Below are 24,960 nucleotides of genomic sequence, written 5' to 3' on the forward strand. Positions count from 1 at the left end.
CTGATGCAATTAGGGGTGGCTTTTAGAGACAGAAGAATTCCGAATTTGGGAATCGAAAATGAAATAGAAAAATAAATAAATGTAACAAGTGTCATTCATTATTATAATGCAGAGGTTGTTATTTGATTCAGAAGGGTTTGCCATACTTGTGAGGTTAGATATAAGAAGAAGTATGGTCCATTACTTCTTCTTCGCACATTAAAGATATCGAAGAGAAACGATTGGTCCGAGTGCTCGAGATTATCCTGTGACCGACGAGTCTATTCACTCATAAGCTTCTGAAAGGACCTGACTTCCTTCTAGATACCTTGATCCCTTCTATCAAAACATTTTATACCACGGAACACCTAACAGCTCTAAATATAACCCCTATGTCATCCTAGTCTTCCAAAATTAGGCTCACAAAACGTCATCTTATTAACCAATGTCCAAAAAATATTTTTAAAAAATTAAACATTAAACTTGCAACTGGACTGAAACTGGAAACTTTTTGACCGCGAATGAAATACTCCGCCATTTCAATTAAAATGGCGTTGCAGGGATGTTGGTGGTATTACACGGTTTGAACTTCTCCGGGCAATAAATTTAAATTTAATTAACTAGCAGCATTTCGTGGCGGATTTCCAGACGAAAGCGTGGAGGATGAAGTTCGTAGATTTGAGGGCTGATCAGGGTTCTGAAGTGCCATATCTGCGGCAGTCGAAAGTGGTTGTTGAAGTTGTCGAAGATCAGTGTTCGGGATAGACCTAGATCAGCTTTCGTTTGTGGCTAGTCGTTTATATCGCGAACTTTCCCATCGAGTATTTAATTTAAACTTTTTAATTTAATTTCCCCCCTTTTTTTCTAATTAAAACTCGAACGATCGTTAGAACTTAATAGTAGAACCGTTTTTGAGGGAAGCTGTTGAAGTTGGAATAACAACTGCTTGGAGGGTTGCTTGTTATACAGTTCCAAAAACGAATTTGCTTCGTGAATTACCAAAGGGAACTCGAAACTCGGTTTCCACCGCGGTTTTTTAATAATTACTGAACTAAAATTTTCCTAGAATTCGTTAAAATTTTGTAATTTTCGTTTAATCTAGGATAACGAAGTGATTAAATATTCGTGGGTAAATAATTATCTTGTATAGATCGTTTTAAAAAATCCTGTGGGGATTATTAACCTTCTCTGGTAATACTTTGGTGACAGAAATTGGACAATTCCTTTAATTTCAAATATTTAGAAAAAAGAATAAAGAAACAGCGAAGGCTTATAATATTAAAGGAGTTTAAAAATTGTATATTTAATAAAGATTGAATTTTTATGAATATAAAACAAAAATAAATAAAAAGAGAAATATAGAATATTTGTATATAAAGGGATGATATCTACTAAAGGATGAAAATGGTTTAAAAATTCGTGAACAAGGAAACAGTGTCATTGTAAACACGATAAATTTGAAAAGCGAAGAATAAAAATCGAGAAATCACGTGACAAAATTTTTCTCCACAAATGAACATTAACATTTAAAAAGAAGAAAAAAAAGAAAAGAAAGAAATATAAGGAAAAACGTGAAAAATTTTGTAAAAATCGGTAGATCGTTTTAAAAAAGTCGTCTGTTCCTTGGTTCTCGGGTGAATTCGAACGAAGTCTGGTCAGTTGGCTTTAACGTGGGCTAATTTGCCTCGATCGGGGCTCGATTAGCCGTGGGAATTTGAATTTCTCGTATCGGCCGGCAATTTGCACAAATTCGCCCGGCGAAATTCATAGAAATTTCGCGCGGGATGGCCGGAACTAATGGAACCGGTAATACACTCGTAGAAACTCGTGAGCATAAATTAACAGTTTCTCTGTTTCTGCACCGGCGGCATTTCTGAAAACTCCTGCCGATCGAAACAGAGTTTCCGCGGATCATCGGCCATCACCCCGCAGCCGTGTAGTCTTCATTTGCGAATAGGATCGTTTATTTTGTCTACGATTTCGCGATTTCAGCGGTGTATCATCCTGCTGGCTTATTCCGCGCAAGACCAGCCGGAAGATTTAATTCGAGAATTATTCGAGTCGTGGAACAGATGGATGGGGATATGTTAAATTTACGTGAAAGGGGAAAATTCGTCGAGGAGGAATGGAATTTCATCTCCCTCGTGGGTAATTGCAATAATTTTACAATTATCGATAATAACGGGAAAAAGTAATAGGAATAATTTTGGAAAAATTTAAAGGGACGACTAAATATTTACTTTATATTAACGATAATAGTAATAAGGATAAGTAATGGGAATAATTTTCGTAAAATTTGGAGGGATGATCAACCATGTACTTACATTATATTAATGGTAAAAATACGAAGAAGAAGTAACAGTAATAATTTTGGAAAAATTTTAAGGGATGAAAATATTTACTTTGTATTAACGATAATAATAACGATGATAAGTAATAAGAATAATTTTCGTAAAATTTGGAGGGATGATCAACCATGTACTTACATTATATTAATAGCAAAAATACGAAGAAGAAGTAACAGGAATAATTCTAAAAAAATTTAAAGGGATGAAAATATTTACTTTGTATTAACGATAATAATAACAATGATAAGTAATAAGAATAATTTTCGTAAAATTTGGAGGGATGATCAACCATGTACTTACATTATATTAATGGTGAAAATACGAAGAAGAAGTAATAGGAATAATTCTGGAAAAATTTAAAGGGACGACTAAATATTTATTTTATATTAACGATAATAGTAATAAGGATAAGTAATGGGAATAATTTTCGTAAAATTTGGAGGGATGATCAACCATGTACTTACATTATATTAATGGTAAAAATACGAAGAAGAAGTAACAGTAATAATTTTGGAAAAATTTTAAGGGATGAAAATATTTACTTTATATTAACGATAATAATAACAATGACAAGTAATGAGAATAATTTTCTTAAAATTTGGAGGGATGATCAACCATGTACTTACATTATATTAATAGTAAAAATAAGAAGAAGTAAGAGGAATAATTTTGGAAAAATTTTAAGGGATGAAAATATTTACTTTATAGTAATGCCAGTAATAATAATATTAATAATAATAAATAATCAGATTAATTTTTGAAAAATATTATAGGAGTGACTAAATATTTGCTCTATATTAATGACGATAATAATAAGAATAATTTTCGTAAAATTTTAGGGGGTGGTTAAATATTTACTGTATACTAACGATAACGCTAACAAGGATAATAAGAATAATTTTTGAAAATTTTTTGGGCATGATTAAATATTCAATTTAGAACGATGACAATAATAAATAATAAGATTAATCTTCGAAAAATGTTTAGGGATGATTAAATATTTATTGTACGATGATGTCACACGCTCGTATACATGCACGCGATAAACCTGCTACGAGATCTCTATACTTGGAGGATTGCGTTGGAAATTTGGAAATATACTCTCGGAATAGCATCCATTAAAGTAATAAAAAAAGATCGATCTTTTTCACCGTCTACACCAGGGTCCCGTCGTTCACAAGCGTTCGCCAGAGTTCGCCAGAGACCTCCCTTCCCCGGGAATAAAACCGTGCAAAATTCAACAGCTGCGAGAGACTCGCCGATGGGAAGGCTGTGACTTCCGGTAATCGGGTTTCGACAACAGTTTCGAAACGCGATTAGCGTCGGTTTTGAGTCGACCGCGACAGTGTAGTGTGGAATGGCCACGGGGATATAAGTGGAACGAGTGCTGGTCAAAGCACGGTCAGCCACGCTAAATTACGCGGGAACAATTAGATTTCCAGTGGGTGTGATGGATCCGTTCGCGAATTCCGATTTTTCCTTCTTTTTCCCTCCCTTGTTCCCTCCGTTTTCCTCCCTTTTTCCTCCGCCGAGGCGAGAACGCGTTCCCCGCGAGGGAGTCGACCCTTTGTTCCGAGGGATCGTTGCTTTCCTCGTTTTCCCTTGGTTGGAAAAAGGTTGCGGGAGACGTAGGGAGAGAGAAAGGAGAGGCGAGAAGGGCCATTGAAACCGAAGAAGAGCCGTTTCCGAAAGTTAGTAAAACGTTAAGGGGTCTCTCGCGCCGCCACTTCCTACGCGAACCGCTTCCCTCACTGCGTGGTTCACAATGCTGGGAAAAATCGGGATTTTTCTTTTTCTTCCCTGTCTCACCTTTATAATTATTCTCCTTTTTCCTTCCTTTTTCGACTCCGTGTTTCTGGCTTTTGACTCTTGCTCGCGGTTTCCGTGTATGGGTAGCTTCGCGAGCAGCTGAGGTTTGTGGATGGCAGGGTTTCGAGTTTTGATTTAATTACGAGGTCTCCGGATTTTCGAATTTTCGAGTTTTGGAATATTCCTATGTTTGAGTGCCTGAATTTTGGAATGTTTAAATATTTGAGTGATTGAATTTTGGAATGTTTGAATATTTGAGCGATTGAATTTTGGAATGTTTGAATATTTGAGTGATTGAATTTTGGAATGTTTGGGCACCTGAACTTTGGAATGTTAGAATATTTAAGTAATTGAATTTTGGAATGTTTGAATGTTCGAGTGTCTGAATTTTGGAATGTTTGAATATTTAAGTAATTGAATTTTAGAATGTTTGAATATTTGAGTGATTGAATTTAGGAATGTTTGAATATTTGAGTGATTGAATTTAGGAATGTTTGAATATTTGAGTGATTGAATTTTGGAATGTTTGGGCACCTGAACTTTGGAATGTTAGAATATTTAAGTAATTGAATTTTGGAATGTTTGAATGTTCGAGTGTCTGAATTTTGGAATGTTTAAATATTTGAGTGATTGAATTTTGGAATGTTTGAATATTTGAGCGATTGAATTTTGGAATGTTTGAATATTTGAGCGATTGAATTTTGGAATGTTTGAATATTTGAGTGATTGAATTTTGGAATGTTTGAATATTTGAGTGATTGAATTTTGGAATGTTTGGGCACCTGAAGTTTGGAATGTTCGAGTGTCTGAATTTTGGAATGTTTGGATGTTTGAGTGATTGAATTTTGGAATGTTTGGATATTTGAGTGATTGAATTTTGGAATGTTTGAATATTTGAGTGATTGAATTTTGGAATGTTTGGGCACCTGAACTTTGGAATGTTAGAATATTTAAGTAATTGAATTTTGGAATGTTTGAATGTTCGAGTGTCTGAATTTTGGAATGTTTGGATGTTTGAGTGATTGAATTTTGGAATGTTTGAATATTTGAGTGATTGAATTTTGGAATGTTTGTATTTTTGAAACCTTGAATCTTCGTGCTTTTAAATTTTTGTATTTCTAAATCTTTAAATCTCCGAATTTTTGAATACTTGAGTCTTTGAATCTTTGAACGTTCGAATTATTGAATCTTTATACTTCTAAGCCTTTAAATCTTCGAATCTTTGAATACTTGAATCTTTGAATGTTCGAATTATTGAATCCTTATATTTTTAAACCTTTAAATCTTCGAATCTTTGAATACATGAGTCATTGAATTTTTAAATCTTTGAATGTTCGAGTTATTGAATCTTTGTATTTTTAAACCTTTAAATTTTCGAATCTTTGAATACTCGAGTCATTGAATCTTTGAATCTTCAAATCGTTGAATCTTCAAATCCCAAACCTAAATCCGAATCCCTAAATTGTAACTTTTCCGAATTCTAAATTTATACAAAAATCTTGTAATTTACAAGTAAAAATATTCGTCCATTTATACCTCTTAACGTCTCCTTCGAGCAGTTATGCAGTAATCCTCGAACCGTAGTCCCCATTTCTATAAACCCTCGTTAAATATTAAAATACAAATGTCGATTGATTAAAATAAGGTTTATTATAAACAGAAAATTCATTCATCCATTTCCATCGAGTCAACCAGTATCAACACTACAAATCGAAATTAACGTCGAACAGGGCCGTACTGTAATTTCAGACCGGGTAAACAGCGCATCGTCCTCGTGCATAATATAATATTAAATTAATATTAATATCACAGATCAACCGTAAATAACCGTCTGTGTTCGTTCTTCTGTTTACCCATGGATTTCATGTCGTAATAATATTTTCAAGCGAGTCATTCGTCCAACTTTCCGAGTACCAATCTAGGAACGAGGGCCGGCAAAAACAAAAGGGAGCCCCCTTCCGCCAAACTTCAAAAATCAATCGGATATCACTGGAAAAACACTCGAGTTCCCTTCCAGTTGAACGTCGACATACAAAAAGTTTCGAAACGAAACTCTCCTCGAAGGGCAGAAACTCCTTAAAACGTGGAAAAAACGTGCCGTCATTGGCAACCCTTATTGCACCACCAACAGTTCGATTAATCCCTTGGATTCTGATTTAATTTCAATCCATTTTCTATGTATATCCGATTTATTTCCACGCTTCTTCCGCAACTACCTCGGTTCATCTAGATTACAGACTGGTCTTCGAAAGTTCGGAGAATTTATTTTAGGGAATTCGACGGAAAGTTTCAATATATTCTCGAATCTTTATCCAAATTTATTTTTCCTATTGCAGCTTCGTCGAAAAATATCGAATTTTTAAAAATTATACAATATCGTCTTCGTTTTGGGAAATATCGTAATTTTCGCGAAAAATTTTGGCTACCTTTTGATTCCCTATATTAAACGTTTACTATATTTTTATTTATTTTATGTTATATATTTGTCACGTTTTTATTTTCTCACACTATAAGCTTCCTATAATTTACTTTTTATATCTTCCCCAACATGTACACGTTTTCCAAAAACCTGCGCCAACATGATGAAAAATGGTCATGCTAAGACCTAACGCACTTTCCAACCCTGGCTTTCGAACCCTTGGTGACTTTCTAAGCTAAAAGTACGTGTACATGGGGTGGAAAACCTGCGATACTGCAATATATTATTTGTTTATTTTGTGGTAGTGGTTACATAGATTTTTAAGTATGTATGTGTAGGATCGGGGTGTGTGGATTGGCTAAAGTAAGGTTGTTTTACTGCTTCTTAAGATGCAATAAACTTATACTTATTGGCTACGAAACTGGAGACCCGCTACGGGTACGCTCGACTTTTAGTGCTTACACACTGTTTGGAGGACCGTGAAGGACTGTTTGCTGCCCGCGCCCTGGCACCCTTATTTAAGCATTCACTCTGTCCTTTTCCATACCCATGCTTTCCTTTACAATCATACTTCTTTCCTACGCAACCTCGGAGAACGCGGTACCTTCAAACACTCTGCACGCATATCTAATCTTTCACTCTAACCTAAACATTCATTGAAATCGATCCTCTTGTGCGCGGTCTCTTTCGTTCTGGGTCCAGACACACTTGCCATTCTTCCAGGGCCGTCTTATTCCAATCCCACATATGTGTTGGGATGAGTGGAACAAGTATGCATGGGATTCCAATATGTAATGAATTCAGGTTATTATGATAAATGAGTATGCGTGTAATGATTGAGGTGTGTGTGAATTGTGTATGTCACTATAATGTATGAAGAAAAAAAAATAAAAATGAGTGATTTCGGATACGTAATTGTGAGAAATTAATTATATTTAAACGTTAAATTTGTTTTATAATTTTTCTAATTAAATAAAGAATTGTTCTTGTTATTAAATTTCATCCACCATTAACATATTTCATTGAAATAAAAGTGGAACCAAACCACGTGTTACTTCTAACCTTTATCGACCACGTCCCAAGAAACAAATCAAAGATGACAAAGCACCCAAGAAACAGGCACGTCTACTGGCTACTTTTTATTTATAATTTGTCCCCGACTTTGCCGAAGCCTCTCGATCCACGTGCTCGAGCAACCGCTTTTGAACTTTCGAGTGGCCGTGAACCGGCGAACAAAGGGGCGGCTGACGAACGGCGGGGGCGCAAAACGGGGGTTGGAAGTTCGGGGGAGCATGACGGAATAAATCGTCGATCGGGCAGGTGTAAGTCGCGCGTCTCCCTAACTTTAATCCTCCTCGGCCCGGAAAAGTTCGAGTGCGCGGCCCGGCGGGGTTGGCGCAGGGGCGGCGCAAGAGGTGGGGGCAGCACACGAGCGTGCCGGAAGCGCGGGGGAAACTCGATTAGAGAATTTTTCTTTAATTTGCGACCGGTCCCGCGACCCTCTGGACCGGGAAAAGGCCGCGTCGATCGATAGTTTAAGAAGCGGCCTGGAACTTTCCAGGATTTACGCTACGGCCTGGGTTATTTTGTACTTCGTCCCTCTCCATCGCGGTGGTGATGGTCGCGAACAGTGACGGCTATCCGGGATGAATTTTCCCGGTTTTGCACGTCTGGATGTTTCTGTGATTTTTTTACGTGTATTGAACGGTTACATGACCTTTTCTATTTTTTATTTTTTTTATTTTTATTATAGTGGCTAATGGACGGTGTTGTTTGCGTTACTGGTATGATTTTCGAGTGGATTGATAGGGGGTGGATTGAGCAAACAAAGTAGGTAAATTGATTTATAGGTTTCGGAATTATTGTTGTTTTGTTTATTGAAAACGGGAAGTTGATTTTGGGAAAGTTGAGGCTGCATTTTGTTGGAATAAAAACGTAACTATTTGGTCGTTTAATGTACCAGTGTTCTAGTAGTAACAATTGCTGGGAGAATATTGGAGATACGTATCGATCTAGTGGGTATTAATTAATTAAAGGAGGGAAACTCGCTTGACGTTCATAGGTTATGTTCTCTAGCTTCGTTCTCATGCATAGGGATGGCGCAAGTGTCGGACAATAATAACTGAATAATAACTGGAGTTGCGAAGGTGAATAGTAGTCGAGTTTGAGACTCGGAATTGGGAATAAGTTAACGTAATAACGCGTTGACTGCAGCGCCATTTGAACATGGCTGCCCTCTCGGGTCACGTGGGCTACGGGCAGGCTACGGATATACTATTCTTTTCGTTTTAAGTGTTCGCGTGATTGATAATTGTGATTGTGATTAAGTGATTGTGATTAAATGATTGTGTGATACAGTACCGATCGATGATATTCTAGAATATTTAGCAATGATATTTTTCTTTATACCGGGTGTCGCATTTAAGTTGACACAATCTTGATGTCAAGGAATGGTTTCGTGCATCTTGAGCTTACATTAGTATCGATATCGATGCTTAATCGAAAGAGCTGTCGGCTGTCGAAGGAAGCCGAGGTGTCCGTCGAAAATTCCAGCGTCGCGACGAGCGTGTAGCAGGTTAATAAAGCGTCGAATGTTTCGCGGGCGCAGGAGGCTGCGGTTGGGAAGGAGCTAAGTCTCGAGTAAGTCGTTTTTATCTGCGGCATTTTTGCGAAGGAACGTCCGGAACGTGGCGAGGAGTTGGGAATTGCCATCGAAGGGATTCCAGCATGCGGTATTCCCGGTGAATTTTAAAGGTTTCGGAATACCTTGCATATTAGCGTGTTATTTACGAGCTGCAGAAACGCGGGTAAGAGTTGTAACGAACCACGACGATGCTCTTCCCTTCTTTCCACGAGAACTTACGACGTTCGATATTAAAACGCGCTGCATTCTGACGAGCAAATCCTTCCACTCGAATTTCGCCAACCGATATTTAACTTCGTCTCGAATTCGATAGTTCATTTTTAATATTTGTCTAGGGAGCGTCTAGTGACTTTTATATTCATGCGAGCAGCGTCTAGTGACATTTCTATTTGCCTAGGGAATATTTAGTTATTTTTCGTAATTATTGTACTTAGGTTACGAAAATTTTGGAATCCAATAATTAATTTTTAATATTTTTCTAAGTAATTTTTCGTAAATTTTAAATTTAATTTTTGAGAATTTTGGAATCGAGTAATTAATTTGTACTGTTTATCTAAGGAGCATCTAATAATCTTCCATAAATTTTAAGTTTACATCTGGTAAATTTCGGCGCCAATTTTCCCTAGTTTAAACTCGAGTTACGGATTTAACTGTCTCAAACTTGGAAATTGAACTGAAGTCGCAGAAACGGGAAAATATCCTGGAGGAACCAAGCTTTGTAGAAGAAATTATGTACAAACGTAAGTCGCCTTCAAGAAAATTCGAATCAGAGATGAACGAATGAAATTTTCTAAAATTCTAGAATTTTTGTAACGAAATTTTTTCTAATCGACAACTAACTTGTTACGTTCTCAATAAATTTCCACTCTCTGTTTTATGGGCTTGAAAAATTTAACAAATGACAGAGAGACGAAGGAATAAAATAAGAATTATTTCAAAAAGGAAATGGAACACAAAATATTAAAAAAGCTTATATCTATATTAAAAAAGAAGGAAAGAAATTTTTAATTAAAAATTTAAGAACCACCATTTGGACCCTTCACTGTTAATTAGCCTGTCAACATCGGCAATTCGCGGCAGTAAAATCGTGTCAGCAAAATATTAAACCATGCTACGTAACCTGTATTTGGTAACCTGTGAGGAGTCGAGTCTGAAGTTAGGGTTGGAATTAAACTTCGTTACAGGTACAACCTGCCTTTGCTAGATCCATAATCCCTGTCATGAGCATTAACACGTTCTTGCAGGAGTTCCGTCAGTGTAACGCGATAATTTATGGAACTACGCTGTTGGATGATATTTAATTTGCCCTTTTGACTCCGACTGTACACCTCTGTCGCAATTTTATCACGAGTGCTAGTACGTGACCCATCCAAGAACAAGCCACTACGTTTTGTAATTCCACCTCCATAATGATTCGCATAATTCCATAGCGTCTGTCTCGCAGTCGTGAATGTCTACTACGTGATGCTGGCATTTACACAAAACATGGAACTGTGTCTAGTAGAATCGAAGCACTGGAATTATGCCGCGTTTCTCAATGCTGGTGGGTTGTTGCTGAGTTGGCCGTAGGAAGACCTTCGGATCAGATCCACCTTCTTCAGCACAGTCGCAGAGAGAGAGTACAGAGGATCGACTGCGAGTGATCAGGATGAATCAAGACTAAATGGGACGGAGCATGACACTGGTGTAGACAGGGGGTTAGAGTGTCGACATAACTCACGCTGTATCAGCGTATTAACACTGGAAGTACCTAGTCAAAAGTCAAAATGACTAGTCTGCAATATTTTCAGAGGGATGAGGGTGGTTCTATGAAAAATTAGGGAAAGAGAAATAGAAAATTTGGGACCAATCATTGGACTAACTCTCGATATTAACGCGTTAAGTGTCATATTAGTCCCCAGGGACCGACGCTGGACTTTCCGTTCGGGCCCAAACTAGGACCAAAAGGTGGTAACTGTTAGTATTAACCGTTTGAGTCCCAGAGGGTTTTGAAAAAAGACAAGAGGATCGATTGTAAGGAATACTTATAACAGAGTCGAGTGCAAGAAACGAGCGAAAGTTTGCGAATACGTCTTGAGTGTTTGAAGTACCTGGCTCTCCGAGGTCGTATGAGAAATGTGTGATCGAAGAAGCAAGCTTTAGTATGAGAGAAGTTAAAATAAGGGTACGAGGATGCGAGCAGCTCAGTTTTGACAGTCAGTTTAACGTCAGTCAGTCTAAGAGCTGTCAATTGCGAGTCAGTCTTTTATCAGTCTTATAAGTCGTTTGAAAAAAAGTTGTCAGAGTAAAATTGTGAGAGTAAAAGGTAGAGTGAGGTCAGTACAAGCATTGCATAGTCACTATTCTATTATACTAATATTCTAGTCGGGTATTCTAATAATAAAGCTTATTTTGTTCTGTCAAGCATTGCAGTATTATTCCAATCGATCCCTCCAAGTGCCATACATCACTGTTTAACCATCCGCATTCTTAGCTCAACCTTACTTAAACAATACATCGTAGGAAAGTCACTAGCAACGTGAGGCAGTCACCAACGAGCAGGCTTTTGCACTTGTGACCTTTGTTCTCTCGAAAACTCTCGATTGCTTCGAGACACAATCGAGAGGAACGAAGAGCAGCGCAAAAGAGAGGCCTCCACGCGTGAGGAGGCATCAGGAGTGACTCCATGAGAGATCACCCAGCGTATAAACCTTTCTAGAGAGAAGCCTAAGAAAGGTTCTTCGACCCCTATTCCTTCGTGACACCATTTTGGCACCCCTTACGACATACGGATACTACGATATTAACTTGTCTCGACAGGGATCGAATCTGACATCTGTGTCATCTATGAAGCACTACCAGTGGAACCCGTGACCCTACTTTCCAATCATTAACCCTTTCGCTTCTAGCGCCATGAGATAACTCCTGGTTACGGAAACTCCATATTCTATACTCCAAATGATGCGTATACAAGTGCAATCTGTATAGGATTATTTTATTCAGCACAATTGTTGTTTAAGACTTAGGAAAACGTACTGAGATATACAGAAATCACACGCACTGTGCATATTTCTGGCGCGCGCTTCCGTTTAACGATGGTACTTCGTCGAGCTGAACTGTCGAAGGGAAAGGGTTAAATCTCTTTCTCTCCCTCCAAATCCCCAAAGTGTCAAAAGACTCGAAGACTCGATGACAGTGACTAGGAATTGTTGCGACGGCAATAATACATGGAAGACGCGCCTAACCGTCTCGAGGATTAACAAATTATATATCAAAGACAAGGACTATGGACAGCAGTACTTGGGACCAGACCCAACAGACGGGATGCACATGCGACTGATCCGCCAAAACGCTAAACAGATATACCTATAAATGTTGAAACTAAACAATACCAAAGGGAAACTTCCCTGACAGTTTCCCTCTCCTAATCCAAAGTCCTGATAAAACTCCTTGTCCAATCAAAAACTCTATTTCTTTCTCCACCTACAATCACTCTCCACCAATCACCGCAAACCTAGACTAGACAAGACAGACGATAGAAATTAAAGTCGAATCATCAGACGGTAGTGAGAAGTTAGACATAACGCATCAAGAAGGTAGTTGGGAGACAAAACGGGAACTCAGGCACGAAAACGAGAAGACGGAAAACGTAAAACGGCAGAAGGCAGAGACGATAGGACACATACAGAAATCACTCATGCAACTCATCGAATCGTGTAATAAAGTGTACATACAAGACAAACTGCTCCTTATTGCCCTACCTTAAGTGTTCCGCGGTGCATATGGAGTATCCCGCCTTGGCATCGCTAAATAAGCCGTGAGGTCGGGATTTCCAAGGTTTATAACACGATCGGAAAGACAGACTGTTTTAGAGTTGGGCTCTCGGTATATTGGGGGGCAATGAAACTAATATTCTCCAAATCTTCATCTCGCCTACGCTCGATAGCCAAAGGACGTGTTATAAACCTCGGTAATTCTGAAGGGTCATCCGAAGTCCTGCTAAGGGTAACAAACTACCGACGCACCGGACCTGGACGAACACCGTAACCCTTGGGAAAAACCCATGACCTCACGCCCGCTCAAGTGTCATCCCACCCTTGCAGGAGAAGGCGCGCCAAGGGCGCATGGAAGGGGTGAGCACGACACTTAGGATGCCGCTGATTGGGAAATCAACATTTTTCTAAACAACCAATCAGCGTGCATCCTCGACGTGCCAAGGCGAGGAACTGACTAACGCAAAAGGGTCAGTCAGTCAAACCACAACGTTCAAACAGTCAAATTCAAACTTCCAAACAGACACAGTCCAGTCTTCAAAGAATCTAGTTCGAACTCGTAAAATATCACATAGAAACCGTCAGTTAGAATAGCGACTCCGAGGAAGGAGTGAGGTGGAAACAGATTAACATTCGGCTACCGAACAACACTAACAGCTCTAGACCGTAAAACGTCTAGAGCACCCCGCGCGTTCATATTAGGAGGAAATAACTTGGACACAATCGCGACGCGTGGGAACATTAAGTATCTCGTAAGGATTCGGCATACTGAGAAGAAGGCATCGACAATTAACCAAGGTGCCTTCGCCACTCTACACGAACCGACCTCGTTAAAATTCTGTTTCTATTAATGCGACAGCATTCGTGTCTTCTCTACCGATCCACAGTGACACCTGTAATCACGAATGACAATATGAATTTCAATCGCTGGGAACTCGGTGGAAGGTCGTGGCAGGCGCGACTGGCCGTGGTCATTTGTATCGCGCGTTTGATTCGTGGCACGTCGACGAGCCGTTCAACCGAGACGTTTGCATATTCAGTTCAATTAAACGGCACTCGCTTAATCGGCAAACAGCGTGGAGACGCGCCGGCCGGAAGCGGAAGACTGCTTCCGCGCGAGGCTGAGGCCTCCGAGGGAGACGGATAGACGGCCATAGAGGGGTTGGGCTCTCTCCGTCGAGAACTTCGAATGCTAATGCAATCACCGGAGTTTCGTCCAACTTTTTCCGTCGAATCGTGCCGGCATCGTGAAATTGGATACTCGCGACGAAAGACTCCGAAACGGCCGAGAGAAGAAACGAAACAAGTTCGGGAATGGGGGAGAAAAAGGAGGAAAGACGGAAGAAGAACCGGGCAGAAAGTTCGAAACGTCGCGGAAACCGTGATGAATCGCGATAACCGAGTCGGAGTCGAATCGAGTCGCGATTATATCTGACGCGACTTCTCTCTGGCTGGACCGGGTGTTCTTGGATGGCAGAGCGAGGAAGGAAGGGTTGGGAGCGTTCCTTCTAGGTGAATCGCAGACTGCTGAGAAGACGAGGGTGGAGCGTTGATCGGTAATCGATTAGCGGATGGGCCTAATCGCGTGCACGCTTAAGGAGGCAATACGTAATTTTCGAAAAAGCGATTTTTCTTTTTATTGTTTTAAAAAATTCTCTGTCCCATGCTACGTTGAGTGAGGAGATCCTAATGTCGAAATTCCAAAAACTCGTATCGCTATTGGACTCCCATAAATATAAGTTCCTGTGGTATCGAAGTATCCCCCGTCTAAGGTAGGGCCTGATAGGGAACCTTACTGACGAGTCCACTTGCAGGCCCAGGACGAAACGCATCCCTTCCTTGCAGTCTTCTACCTGCTACCTATCATAGCAAGATGGCCATCAAGTTTGCATAGGAAACAGCACCATAGGAACCACAATCCTCATAACCCACACGATCTCAATTTTCTCGGATCACGACCTTTGACCATGGTAAACAGCATAACAGAGAAACCAGAATTCCAATCAGTGTGACATTTTTTGAGCACATGTCCAAGACAAGTTGCTCTGACATTTACCACTGATTGGCAATGTAAAAATTCGGAAAATTTAAACAGAAATTGTTTCTTAAGAGCAATTTGTCTTATTATATCATCTTCAACTTTGCGATTTTTTTTTGAATTTGTTTACAACTCTAAATTTGTTAACTATGTTTGGCGTGATAGTCACATCGTTTGTCTTTACTCGCCATACTTTTTCATCCTTCGCAGATTTTTTCTCCGCACTATATCCTGTCCACCAAGATCCACTGTATTTTACAGATGACAGATTAATTCCAAATTTTTTTTCGAACACTTCTGTCATTATATTTTTTACCTCAATTTTTTTATTAATAGTTTAAGGTTGAAAGTATAATCTGTGAAAAATTCACGTGACTACCTTTCTCCAATCATTTTCTATGAATTTTTGAAGAATAATTATGACAGAGGTTATATCACACTGGTCTGCCTCCTTAAAAATGCCCACCACGCAGGAATTTTTGTAAATGATCAGATGGTCGGATCATAAATTCCCAAATCGAAAAAAAAATTTTGGTTTCGTGATACTGTATTCTATACGCTATATACAACGTGTACCGATCAACGAAACGATCAAGGAAAGAGAAATTATCGAAAAATTAAGGAAACACGTGTCCTGGCCCATACGAAGCTTCCAAATCAATCCGCGAAAATGTTATATTTTTTCTCTCTGTATTCTTGCCACGCGTGATTAATTGATAGCCATCTATCTTCATTTGGTCCTCGTTAGTGTCGCTTTTTTTTCGGCGGAAAAAGTGAGCCGCTCTGCCGGGAGGCAGCGGATGTCGAGGGGGTGGGAATTGTAGAGAGGGGGTGAAAATAGGAGGAAAAAGGAAACGGGCCGGGAAAACGAGAGTCGATCGAGTAGCCGCGACGATTAATCGACCAAACGAATCGCCGCTGCTGCTTCGATTACAAGCTTCCCTCCGCCGACCCCTTTCTCTCTCACCCTCCGACCCCTCTTTCAACCCTTCCATTCGCCCCTGTTCATCGTTTCGTTCAACGTTTATGATTGCAGCACGCGGACCAGGGACGAGAAACGGAAGCATGCCTACGCTGTTCGCCGTGGTGCTCCTGATCTCGGTCACGAGCACGTGGTACCAAAATGGCTGCGTGGCCGAGCTGTACACCGCGCTGGCTGACATGGAGGAGCTGCTGGAGACCGAGGCGGTGCTCATCGACACCCTGAACGGCTACATCAAGGCGCAGGAAGAACGTCTGGCCACTCTGAGAAAGTGAGTTTTACGACTGCGATTAGCTCCACGGCCTTCGTGTCGTTTAACGAGCTCGTTCCAGGCACCGGTTATGTCTCACGGAACCTGTACTTTAGCATGCCGTTACGACGAGTATATACGTCAGTGGTTTAACTTGCACGTCGGTTATGCGGTTCGGTGCTGGCGACTTCCGGCTTGCGTTTGGATTTTAGTTTTTATCGCGTACTAAATTTTTCATAGTTTCCCATGACATGCTCTGTTATGCTCTGCGAAAGTTTCGCGAGATAAGGTAAGTGATATTACCTGCGGATTCGAGATTTCTTGTTTAAAAATTGGAGCCCTCGACTTGGCATCGGCCGATTCGCGATTTCTTTGTTAAAAATAGGATCCTTTATTGGCAATGGCCGATTCGCAATTTCTTTATTAAAAATAGGGTAATATTGGCAATGGCCGATTCGCGATTTCTTGTTTAAAAATTGGAGCCCTCGACTTGGCATCGGCCGGTTCGCGATTTCTTTACTAAAAATAGGGTCCTTTATTGGCAATGGCCGATTCGCGATTTCTTGTTTAAAAATTGGAGCCCTCGACTTGGCATCGGCCGGTTCGCGATTTCTTTACTAAAAATAGGGTCCTTTATTGGCAATGGCCGATTCGCGATTTCTTGTTTAAAAATTGGAGCCCTCGACTTGGCATCGGCCGGTTCGCGATTTCTTTACTAAAAATAGGGTCCTTTATTGGCAATGGCCGATTCGCGATTTCTTGTTTAAAAATTGGAGCCCTCGACTTGGCATCGGCCGGTTCGCGATTTCTTTACTAAAAATAGGGTCCTTTATTGGCAATGGCCGATTCGCGATTTCTTGTTTAAAAATTGGAGCCCTCGACTTGGCATCGGCCGGTTCGCGATTTCTTTACTAAAAATAGGGTCCTTTATTGGCAATGGCCGATTCGCGATTTCTTGTTTAAAAATTGGAGCCCTCGACTTGGCATCGGCCGGTTCGCGATTTCTTTACTAAAAATAGGGTCCTTTATTGGCAATGGCCGATTCGCGATTTCTTGTTTAAAAATTGGAGCCCTCGACTTGGCATCGGCCGGTTCGCGATTTCTTTACTAAAAATAGGGTCCTTTATTGGCAATGGCCGATTCGCGATTTCTTGTTTAAAAATTGGAGCCCTCGACTTGGCATCGGCCGGTTCGCGATTTCTTTACTAAAAATAGGGTCCTTTATTGGCAATGGCCGATTCGCGATTTCTTGTTTAAAAATTGGAGCCCTCGACTTGGCATCGGCCGGTTCGCGATTTCTTTACTAAAAATAGGGTCCTTTATTGGCAATGGCCGATTCGCGATTTCTTGTTTAAAAATTGGAGCCCTCGACTTGGCATCGGCCGGTTCGCGATTTCTTTACTAAAAATAGGGTCCTTTATTGGCAATGGCCGATTCGCGATTTCTTGTTTAAAAATTGGAGCCCTCGACTTGGCATCGGCCGGTTCGCGATTTCTTTACTAAAAATAGGGTCCTTTATTGGCAATGGCCGATTCGCGATTTCTTGTTTAAAAATTGGAGCCCTCGACTTGGCATCGGCCGGTTCGCGATTTCTTTACTAAAAATAGGGTCCTTTATTGGCAATGGCCGATTCGCGATTTCTTGTTTAAAAATTGGAGCCCTCGACTTGGCATCGGCCGGTTCGCGATTTCTTTACTAAAAATAGGGTCCTTTATTGGCAATGGCCGATTCGCGATTTCTTGTTTAAAAATTGGAGCCCTCGACTTGGCATCGGCCGGTTCGCGATTTCTTTACTAAAAATAGGGTCCTTTATTGGCAATGGCCGATTCGCGATTTCTTGTTTAAAAATTGGAGCCCTCGACTTGGCATCGGCCGGTTCGCGATTTCTTTACTAAAAATAGGGTCCTTTATTGGCAATGGCCGATTCGCGATTTCTTGTTTAAAAATTGGAGCCCTCGACTTGGCATCGGCCGGTTCGCGATTTCTTTACTAAAAATAGGGTCCTTTATTGGCAATGGCCGATTCGCGATTTCTTGTTTAAAAATTGGAGCCCTCGACTTGGCATCGGCCGGTTCGCGATTTCTTTACTAAAAATAGGGTCCTTTATTGGCAATGGCCGATTCGCGATTTCTTGTTTAAAAATTGGAGCCCTCGACTTGGCATCGGCCGGTTCGCGATTTCTTTACTAAAAATAGGGTCCTTTATTGGCAATGGCCGATTCGCGATTTCTTGTTTAAAAATTGGAGCCCTCGACTTGGCATCGGCCGGTTCGCGATTTCTTTACTAAAAATAGGGTCCTTTATTGGCAATGGCCGATTCGCGATTTCTTGTTTAAAAATTGGAGCCCTCGACTTGGCATCGGCCGGTTCGCGATTTCTTTACTAAAAATAGGGTCCTTTATTGGCAATGGCCGATTCGCGATTTCTTGTTTAAAAATTGGAGCCCTCGACTTGGCATCGGCCGGTTCGCGATTTCTTTACTAAAAATAGGGTCCTTTATTGGCAATGGCCGATTCGCGATTTCTTGTTTAAAAACAGAAGCCTTCGTTTCGGCATCGGCCGATTAGCGATTTCTCTTTTAAAAATAGAAGCCTTCATCGGTATCGGCCTATTCGTCATTTCTTTATTAAAAATAGGGTAATATTGGCAATGGCCGGTTTGCAATTTCTTTATTAAAAATAGGGTAATATTGGTAATGGCCGATTCGCGATTTCTTGTTTAAAAACAGAAGCCTTTGTTTCGGCATCGGCCGATTAGCGATTTTTCTTTTAAAAATAGAAGCCTTCATCGGCATCGACCGATTCGCGATTTCTTTATTAAAAATAGGGTAATATTGGTAATGGCCGATTCGCGATTTCTTGTTTAAAAACAGAAGCCTTTGTTTCGGCATCGGCCGATTAGCGATTTTTCTTTTAAAAATAGAAGCCTTCATCGGCATCGGCCGATTCGTGATTTCTTTATTAAAAATAGAAGCCTTCATTGGCATCGACCGATTCGCGATTTCTTTATTAAAAATAGGGTCCTTTATTGGCAATGGCCGATTCGCAATTTCTTTATTAAAAATAGGGTAATATTGCCAATGGCCGATTCGCGATTTCTTGTTTAAAAACAGAAGCCTTTGTTTCGGTATCGGCCGATTAGCGATTTTTCTTTTAAAAATAGAAGCCTTCATCGGCATCGGCCGATTCGTGATTTCTTTATTAAAAATAGAAGCCTTCATTGGCATCGACCGATTCGCGATTTCTTTATTAAAAATAGGGTCCTTTATTGGCAATGGCCGATTCGCAATTTCTTTATTAAAAATAGGGTAATATTGGCAATGGCCGATTTGCGATTTCTTGTTTAAAAATAGAATCCTTCGTCTCAACGTCGGCCGATTCGCGATTTTGTTTCCAGAAATGAGATCCTTCGTCGGCATCGGCAGATTCACGTTTTCTTTTTTAAAAATAAGAGCCTTCGTCTCGGTATCGGCCAATTCGCGATTTCTTTTTTAAAATTAGGATCCTGCATCGACATTTGCCGATTTTACCATTTCTTTTCTAAACATAGGATCCTTCATTGACATCGGCCAATTCGCAATTTCTTTCCTAGAAATAGGACTCTTCATTGCCATCAACTAATTCGCGATTTTTTTTTTTAAATAGTATTTTTATCGTCGTCCAACTAATTTCCGATTTGTTTCGCAAAAATGATTTCCTACGATAACAACAAAGCAAGAAATTCTCCATCAATGAAACACGCATCGCGAGTCTCAAAGCAAGCTTGAAACCCGCAAAGAGAGAACTGCGTGCGGGATAACTAGGTCGGTGTAATGGGAAGATTTAATAGCAGGTTATTAAGCAAGCACCGAGAGGAAGCTTAAATAGCGAAATGCGTGTCGGTAAATTTTCGTTGGATCCATAGCGAGCAATTATAGAGCGGAAAGCTCGGAACGGGATTGGACCGCCGGATTATCGGTTATTCCCCTCTATAGGAACGATACTCTTAGAAATAGCCCGATATAATTTTACGCCCCGTAATCGGCCATCGTGGAAACCCTCCACGAGGCTTCTCTGCTTTATACGTCTCGTTCGGAGCCTCGTAAATCTTGTCTCTCAAAACTACCCTCGAATTTTCCTACTTCTACCTTCTTCCTCGTTATTCGCCCTATTATCTATTTAGCCACGGGAACCGCCTTGGGAGACCTCGATCACTCGGTTCAACCCCTTGCACCGAAACGACACGGGGTTGGTCTGTCATTAGCTTTTCGCGAAAAATGGCGGTATAATTTTTGCAACTATGGTGGCATCATTCTCACCCTCGTCATTAGATCTATTTCAAGTTAAAGGAAATTTGAAAATTTTCTTAAAAGTCCTCGGTAAACCCTTCGATTTCTATATATTGTGGTATCGCAGGATGAGTGGGTTATCTAGAGTGCGTGCGAAAGGATGAATGATCGTGCGCTAGGATCGTGCGAACGGGATGTTTATGAATGTATCGAGTTGCTTTAGGAATGCGTTCGAGTGTTTGGTGAGTGACCCGCTGAGGGTAAGATTGCGAGGAGTGCGTGGGAAAGTGTGATTGGAAAGAGAGAATAGGTATGAAAGAGGATAGAATGGATGGTTTTAAATAGAGATGCAAGGGCGTGAGTCAGTCAGTCAGTCAGAGACAGTCAGTGACAGAGTGGGAGGGTGTGGAGTCGGTCGCGGTACGTGTAGTATAGGAGAGTTCAGAGAGAGAGTTGTGAAGAAACAGTCAGTCAGTCAGAGACAGTCAGTGACAGAGAGAGAGGGTGTGGAGTCGGTTGCGGTACGTGTAGTATAGGAGAGTTCAGAGAGAGAGTTGTGAAGAAAGGTGTATTAGTGTTGCGAATATAAACGTGTTGTTAGGATTAATAAATAGTAGTTTTAGTATTATTCGTAGTAGTATTCGTGGTGTTGTCCCACCCTATCTCTACAATATATATATAGAGGTTGTCTCAAAATTCACGCAAGATTCGAATTTAGCGCCATTTATACGGTAAAGTATTGCCAACTAAAGGAAAATGACAACGTGTTTTCATTGTTAAGTAATATTAACGATTTTTAATTAAAAACCTGTGTACTTTCTGACTCGTGATTCCTAATCTTTTTCGTTCTTTCCTTTTTTAATTTTTACACGAGGGAATTCTTCGTAAGGTACCCGATCTCCCTAGAGGAGGGGGTGGGGTTATGTGGGATTTTTACCCACTAAAACCCCCACGATGGCCAGCCTATCCGCGAGCGTGATTTCTAATCTATCCTAACCTGTGTACCTTCTAACTCGTGATTCCTAACCTATCATAACCTCTGTACCTTCTAACTCGTGATTCCTAACCTATCCTAACCTGTGTACCTTCTAACTCGTGATTCCTAGTTCCTAACCTATCCTAACCTGTGTGCCTTCTAATTCGTGATTCCTAACCTATCCTAACCTGTGTACCTTCTAACTCGTGATTTCTATCCTATCATAACCTGTGTACCTTCTAACTCGTGATTCCTAACCTATCCTAACCTGTGTACCTTGTAACTCGTGATTCCTAACCTATCCTAACCTGTGTACCTTCTAACTCGTGATTTCTAACCTATTCTAACCTGTGTACTTTTTAACTTGTGATTCCTAACCTATGCTAACCTGTGTTTTCTATTAAAATTACTTTTTGTGTGAATTTTGGGACACCCAATAGAATTTCCAGATTTTTCAATAGTATTGTTTCAGATTGGGTCTGCTAGAGAGCCTTTTTAAGGAGTTTATAAATATATGTATATTTTTGTTTGTTTGCTTGTTTGTTTAAATATTGGTATTATAATATTTTCGTGAAGGTTATCGTAGAAAAATTTCGAGGGTAGAATAATAATTTATACAACGAAGAAGTTGTTCAGGTTATTTCGGTCCTGAGTAAATTTGAGAGAGTCTGTATACATACGTCTCGATATGAAGCTCGTATCAAACCCAGCATTATTTGCATACGCTTGCCGTATACTAGTTTCATTTATTTCCCATCAGCATTCCGGTTCGTAACAATCCTTCCAGCCAATTACAAATGAATCATCGTTAACAACTGAACAACTCCACTCCACTTCTACTCCCAACATCGACATTCTAGCCTATCCATCACATACCTTCCAGCAAACTCCCAAATATCCCCTCTGCGAATTAACCACGTTAGGACTAAATTATTTCACAAAAATCGGTCAAAAATTTCCGAACTTTCTTATCGTTTCATAAGTGGAAGATGCCCAGTAACGTAACATGGTTTAAATCCATGGAAAGAAAGAAAAATAGAAACGGGATTAAATTGAATGTGGCAAGAAATGTAAGAAAGTGATTTTATTCGAAATTCGAATCACTCTAGGGGAACAGTATAAAGGGATATAGCATGCAGATATAAAGATCAGTGATGATCACAAGTCATGTGACCACATAATATAAAATCCACGCGATCAACGTGGGGGAAAAATGAAAAACTAATTAAAAGAGCGATAAAAGGAGATATGATAACAGGAAAAAAGATAACTTTACTTAAAATCTGAATCTTGGTGAAAAAGGAAAACCGAGAGAGAAGCTAAAATATTTAAAAAATAATAAAAATAAATACACCAGAAAAAGAAAGAAAGGACAAAAATGAACGAACTTTACTTGAAATTCGAATCTCGACGAAATCACGGTTCACCACGTGATATCAATGCCACCATAAAGGTAACCCTGTCAAGAGCTTCCTAAATCCAGGAAATCAACGTCAAACCAAAAAAGAAAAACCAAGGAAAAAATGAAGAGTAGGAAAAAATCGATGAAAAGAAATATATCAAAAAAAGAAAGAAAAAATAAAATTACTTGAAATTCGAATCTCTACGAAATCACGGTTCACCACGTGTCATCAAAGCTCGCTATAATGGTAACTCTATCAAGAGCTTTCTAAATCCAGGAAATCAACGTCAAACAAAAAAAGAAAAACCAAGGAAAAAATGAAGAGTAAGAAAAACTTGATGAAAAGAAATATATCAAAAAAAAAAAGAAAAAATAAAATTACTTGAAATTCGAATCTCTACGAAATCACGGTTCACCACGTGTCATCAAAGCTCGCTATAATGGTAACTCTATCAAGAGCTTTCTAAATCCAGGAAATCAACGTCAAACAAAAAAAGAAAAACCAAGGAAAAAATGAAAAGTAAGAAAAACTTGATGTAAAGAAATATATCAAAAAAAGAAAGAAAAAATAAAATTACTTGAAATTCGAATCTCTACGAAATCACGGTTCACCACGTGTCAGCAATGCCACCATAAAGGTAACCCTGTCAAGAGCTTCCTAAATCCAAGAAATCAACGTTAAACCAAAAAAGAAAAACCAAGGAAAAATGAAAAGTAAGAAAAACTCGATGAAAAGAAATTTATCAAAGAAAGAAAGAAAGAATAAAATTACTTGAAATTCGAATCTCTACGAAATCACGGTTTACCGCGTGTCATCAAAGCTCGCTATAATGGTAACTCTATCAAGAGCTTCCTAAATCCAGGAAATCGACGAAAAAGCAAGGAAAAAACAGAAAGTAACCAAAACTCGATGAAAAGAAATATACCAAAAGAAAAAAAAAAAAAAAGGAAAAGAAATAGCTTTAGTTGAAATTCGAATCGGCACGGGACACGATAATCGAATGCCGCATGCGGCATTCGCGGCACGTCCCGGTCGATTTTTTTCGCCGGTCGGCAGACAAAAGCTCGCGGAAGAATATAAAAAAGATTTCCCCTTTCGCGCCTTCTCCGTCAGGCCGCCGGCACTCCCAATAATTTCCACCCCCAACTTCTCTCATCCCTGGTTTTTATCTTCCCCGGGGTGTGATTTGGCGCGTTGCCCGACTCGATACCGATGCCTTGGCCATTTCGAGGGCAACGGGGAAATAAGAGGAGCCGGGACCCGGCGAAAAACGTTAAGAACGTGGCCGCTGGACCGCAGCCTATCCTCTGCGTTCCCACCCTCGCTCCGTCTCACTCTGCCGCCCGCGACTCGCGTCCCGTCCGTCTCTGTCTATCCCGCGAGGTGTCTGGAGAGATTCGTCGAGGAAACTCGCGACGATTTCGTTCGTGCTGCCGCAATATTTCCGAAGCTCGGCTGTCCCTTCTATTTTTAATCCGGCCACCGTGTAATTACTTTTCAGGGAAATGGATGACGCTATCTTCATCCTGTTCTAAGTCCTTTCTTTCTTTTTTCTTCTCTTTTTCCCTATCTTGGGGCGGGAAGTTGCGGAAGGGTGTATTGGTTGTTTTGCGAGTTTCCAGTGGTTGGGAACAATTAAATTTCTCTTCCTATTTTTATCCCTATTTTTATTTTTATTTTCCTGCCTTCGTGGATCTTTTTATGATATATGGTGTATTTGAAAATTGAAAATAGCTGCGAATATTTTTTTTTCTTCTTGAAGGTTCTGTTGTAATTCTTGCTTTCAGAGGAAATTGATGATGACACCTTTATTCTGTTCCAAGATTTTTCTTTTCTATGGTCTCTTATGGTGAAGGGTTGTGGAAAAGAATATTGATCGTTTCGCGAGTTCCCATTGGTTGGGAAGGATTAAATTTCCTTCTTTATTTTCATTTTTATTTTCTTTGTTGTTTTCCTGAATTTATTTATCTTATATGGTGTATTTGAAAATTGAAAATAGCTGCGAATATGTTTCTTTATTTTTCAAAGCTCTGTTATAATTCTTGCTTTCAGAGGAAATTGATGGTGACATCTTTATTCTGTTCCGAGATTTTT

The 24,960-nt window shown here is 39.9% G+C and overlaps 1 protein-coding gene across 1 annotated transcript in view; it reads left to right on the forward strand.

The window, feature by feature from the left end:
* The window catches only part of PH4alphaEFB (prolyl 4-hydroxylase subunit alpha-1), a 153,732-nt gene that overhangs the window by 43,826 nt on the left and 84,946 nt on the right, over window positions 1-24,960 (forward strand). The window contains exon 2 of the mRNA XM_017906679.1: window positions 16,026-16,242. Within this exon, the coding sequence (XP_017762168.1) occupies window positions 16,055-16,242 (188 nt within the window). The 5' untranslated portion in view covers window positions 16,026-16,054. The remainder of the gene's footprint in view (window positions 1-16,025; window positions 16,243-24,960) is intronic.

This window comes from Eufriesea mexicana, unplaced genomic scaffold, assembly GCF_001483705.2.
Source record: "Eufriesea mexicana isolate 0111107269 unplaced genomic scaffold, ASM148370v2 scaffold5767, whole genome shotgun sequence".
In the NCBI taxonomy this organism is placed as follows: domain Eukaryota; kingdom Metazoa; phylum Arthropoda; class Insecta; order Hymenoptera; family Apidae; genus Eufriesea; species Eufriesea mexicana.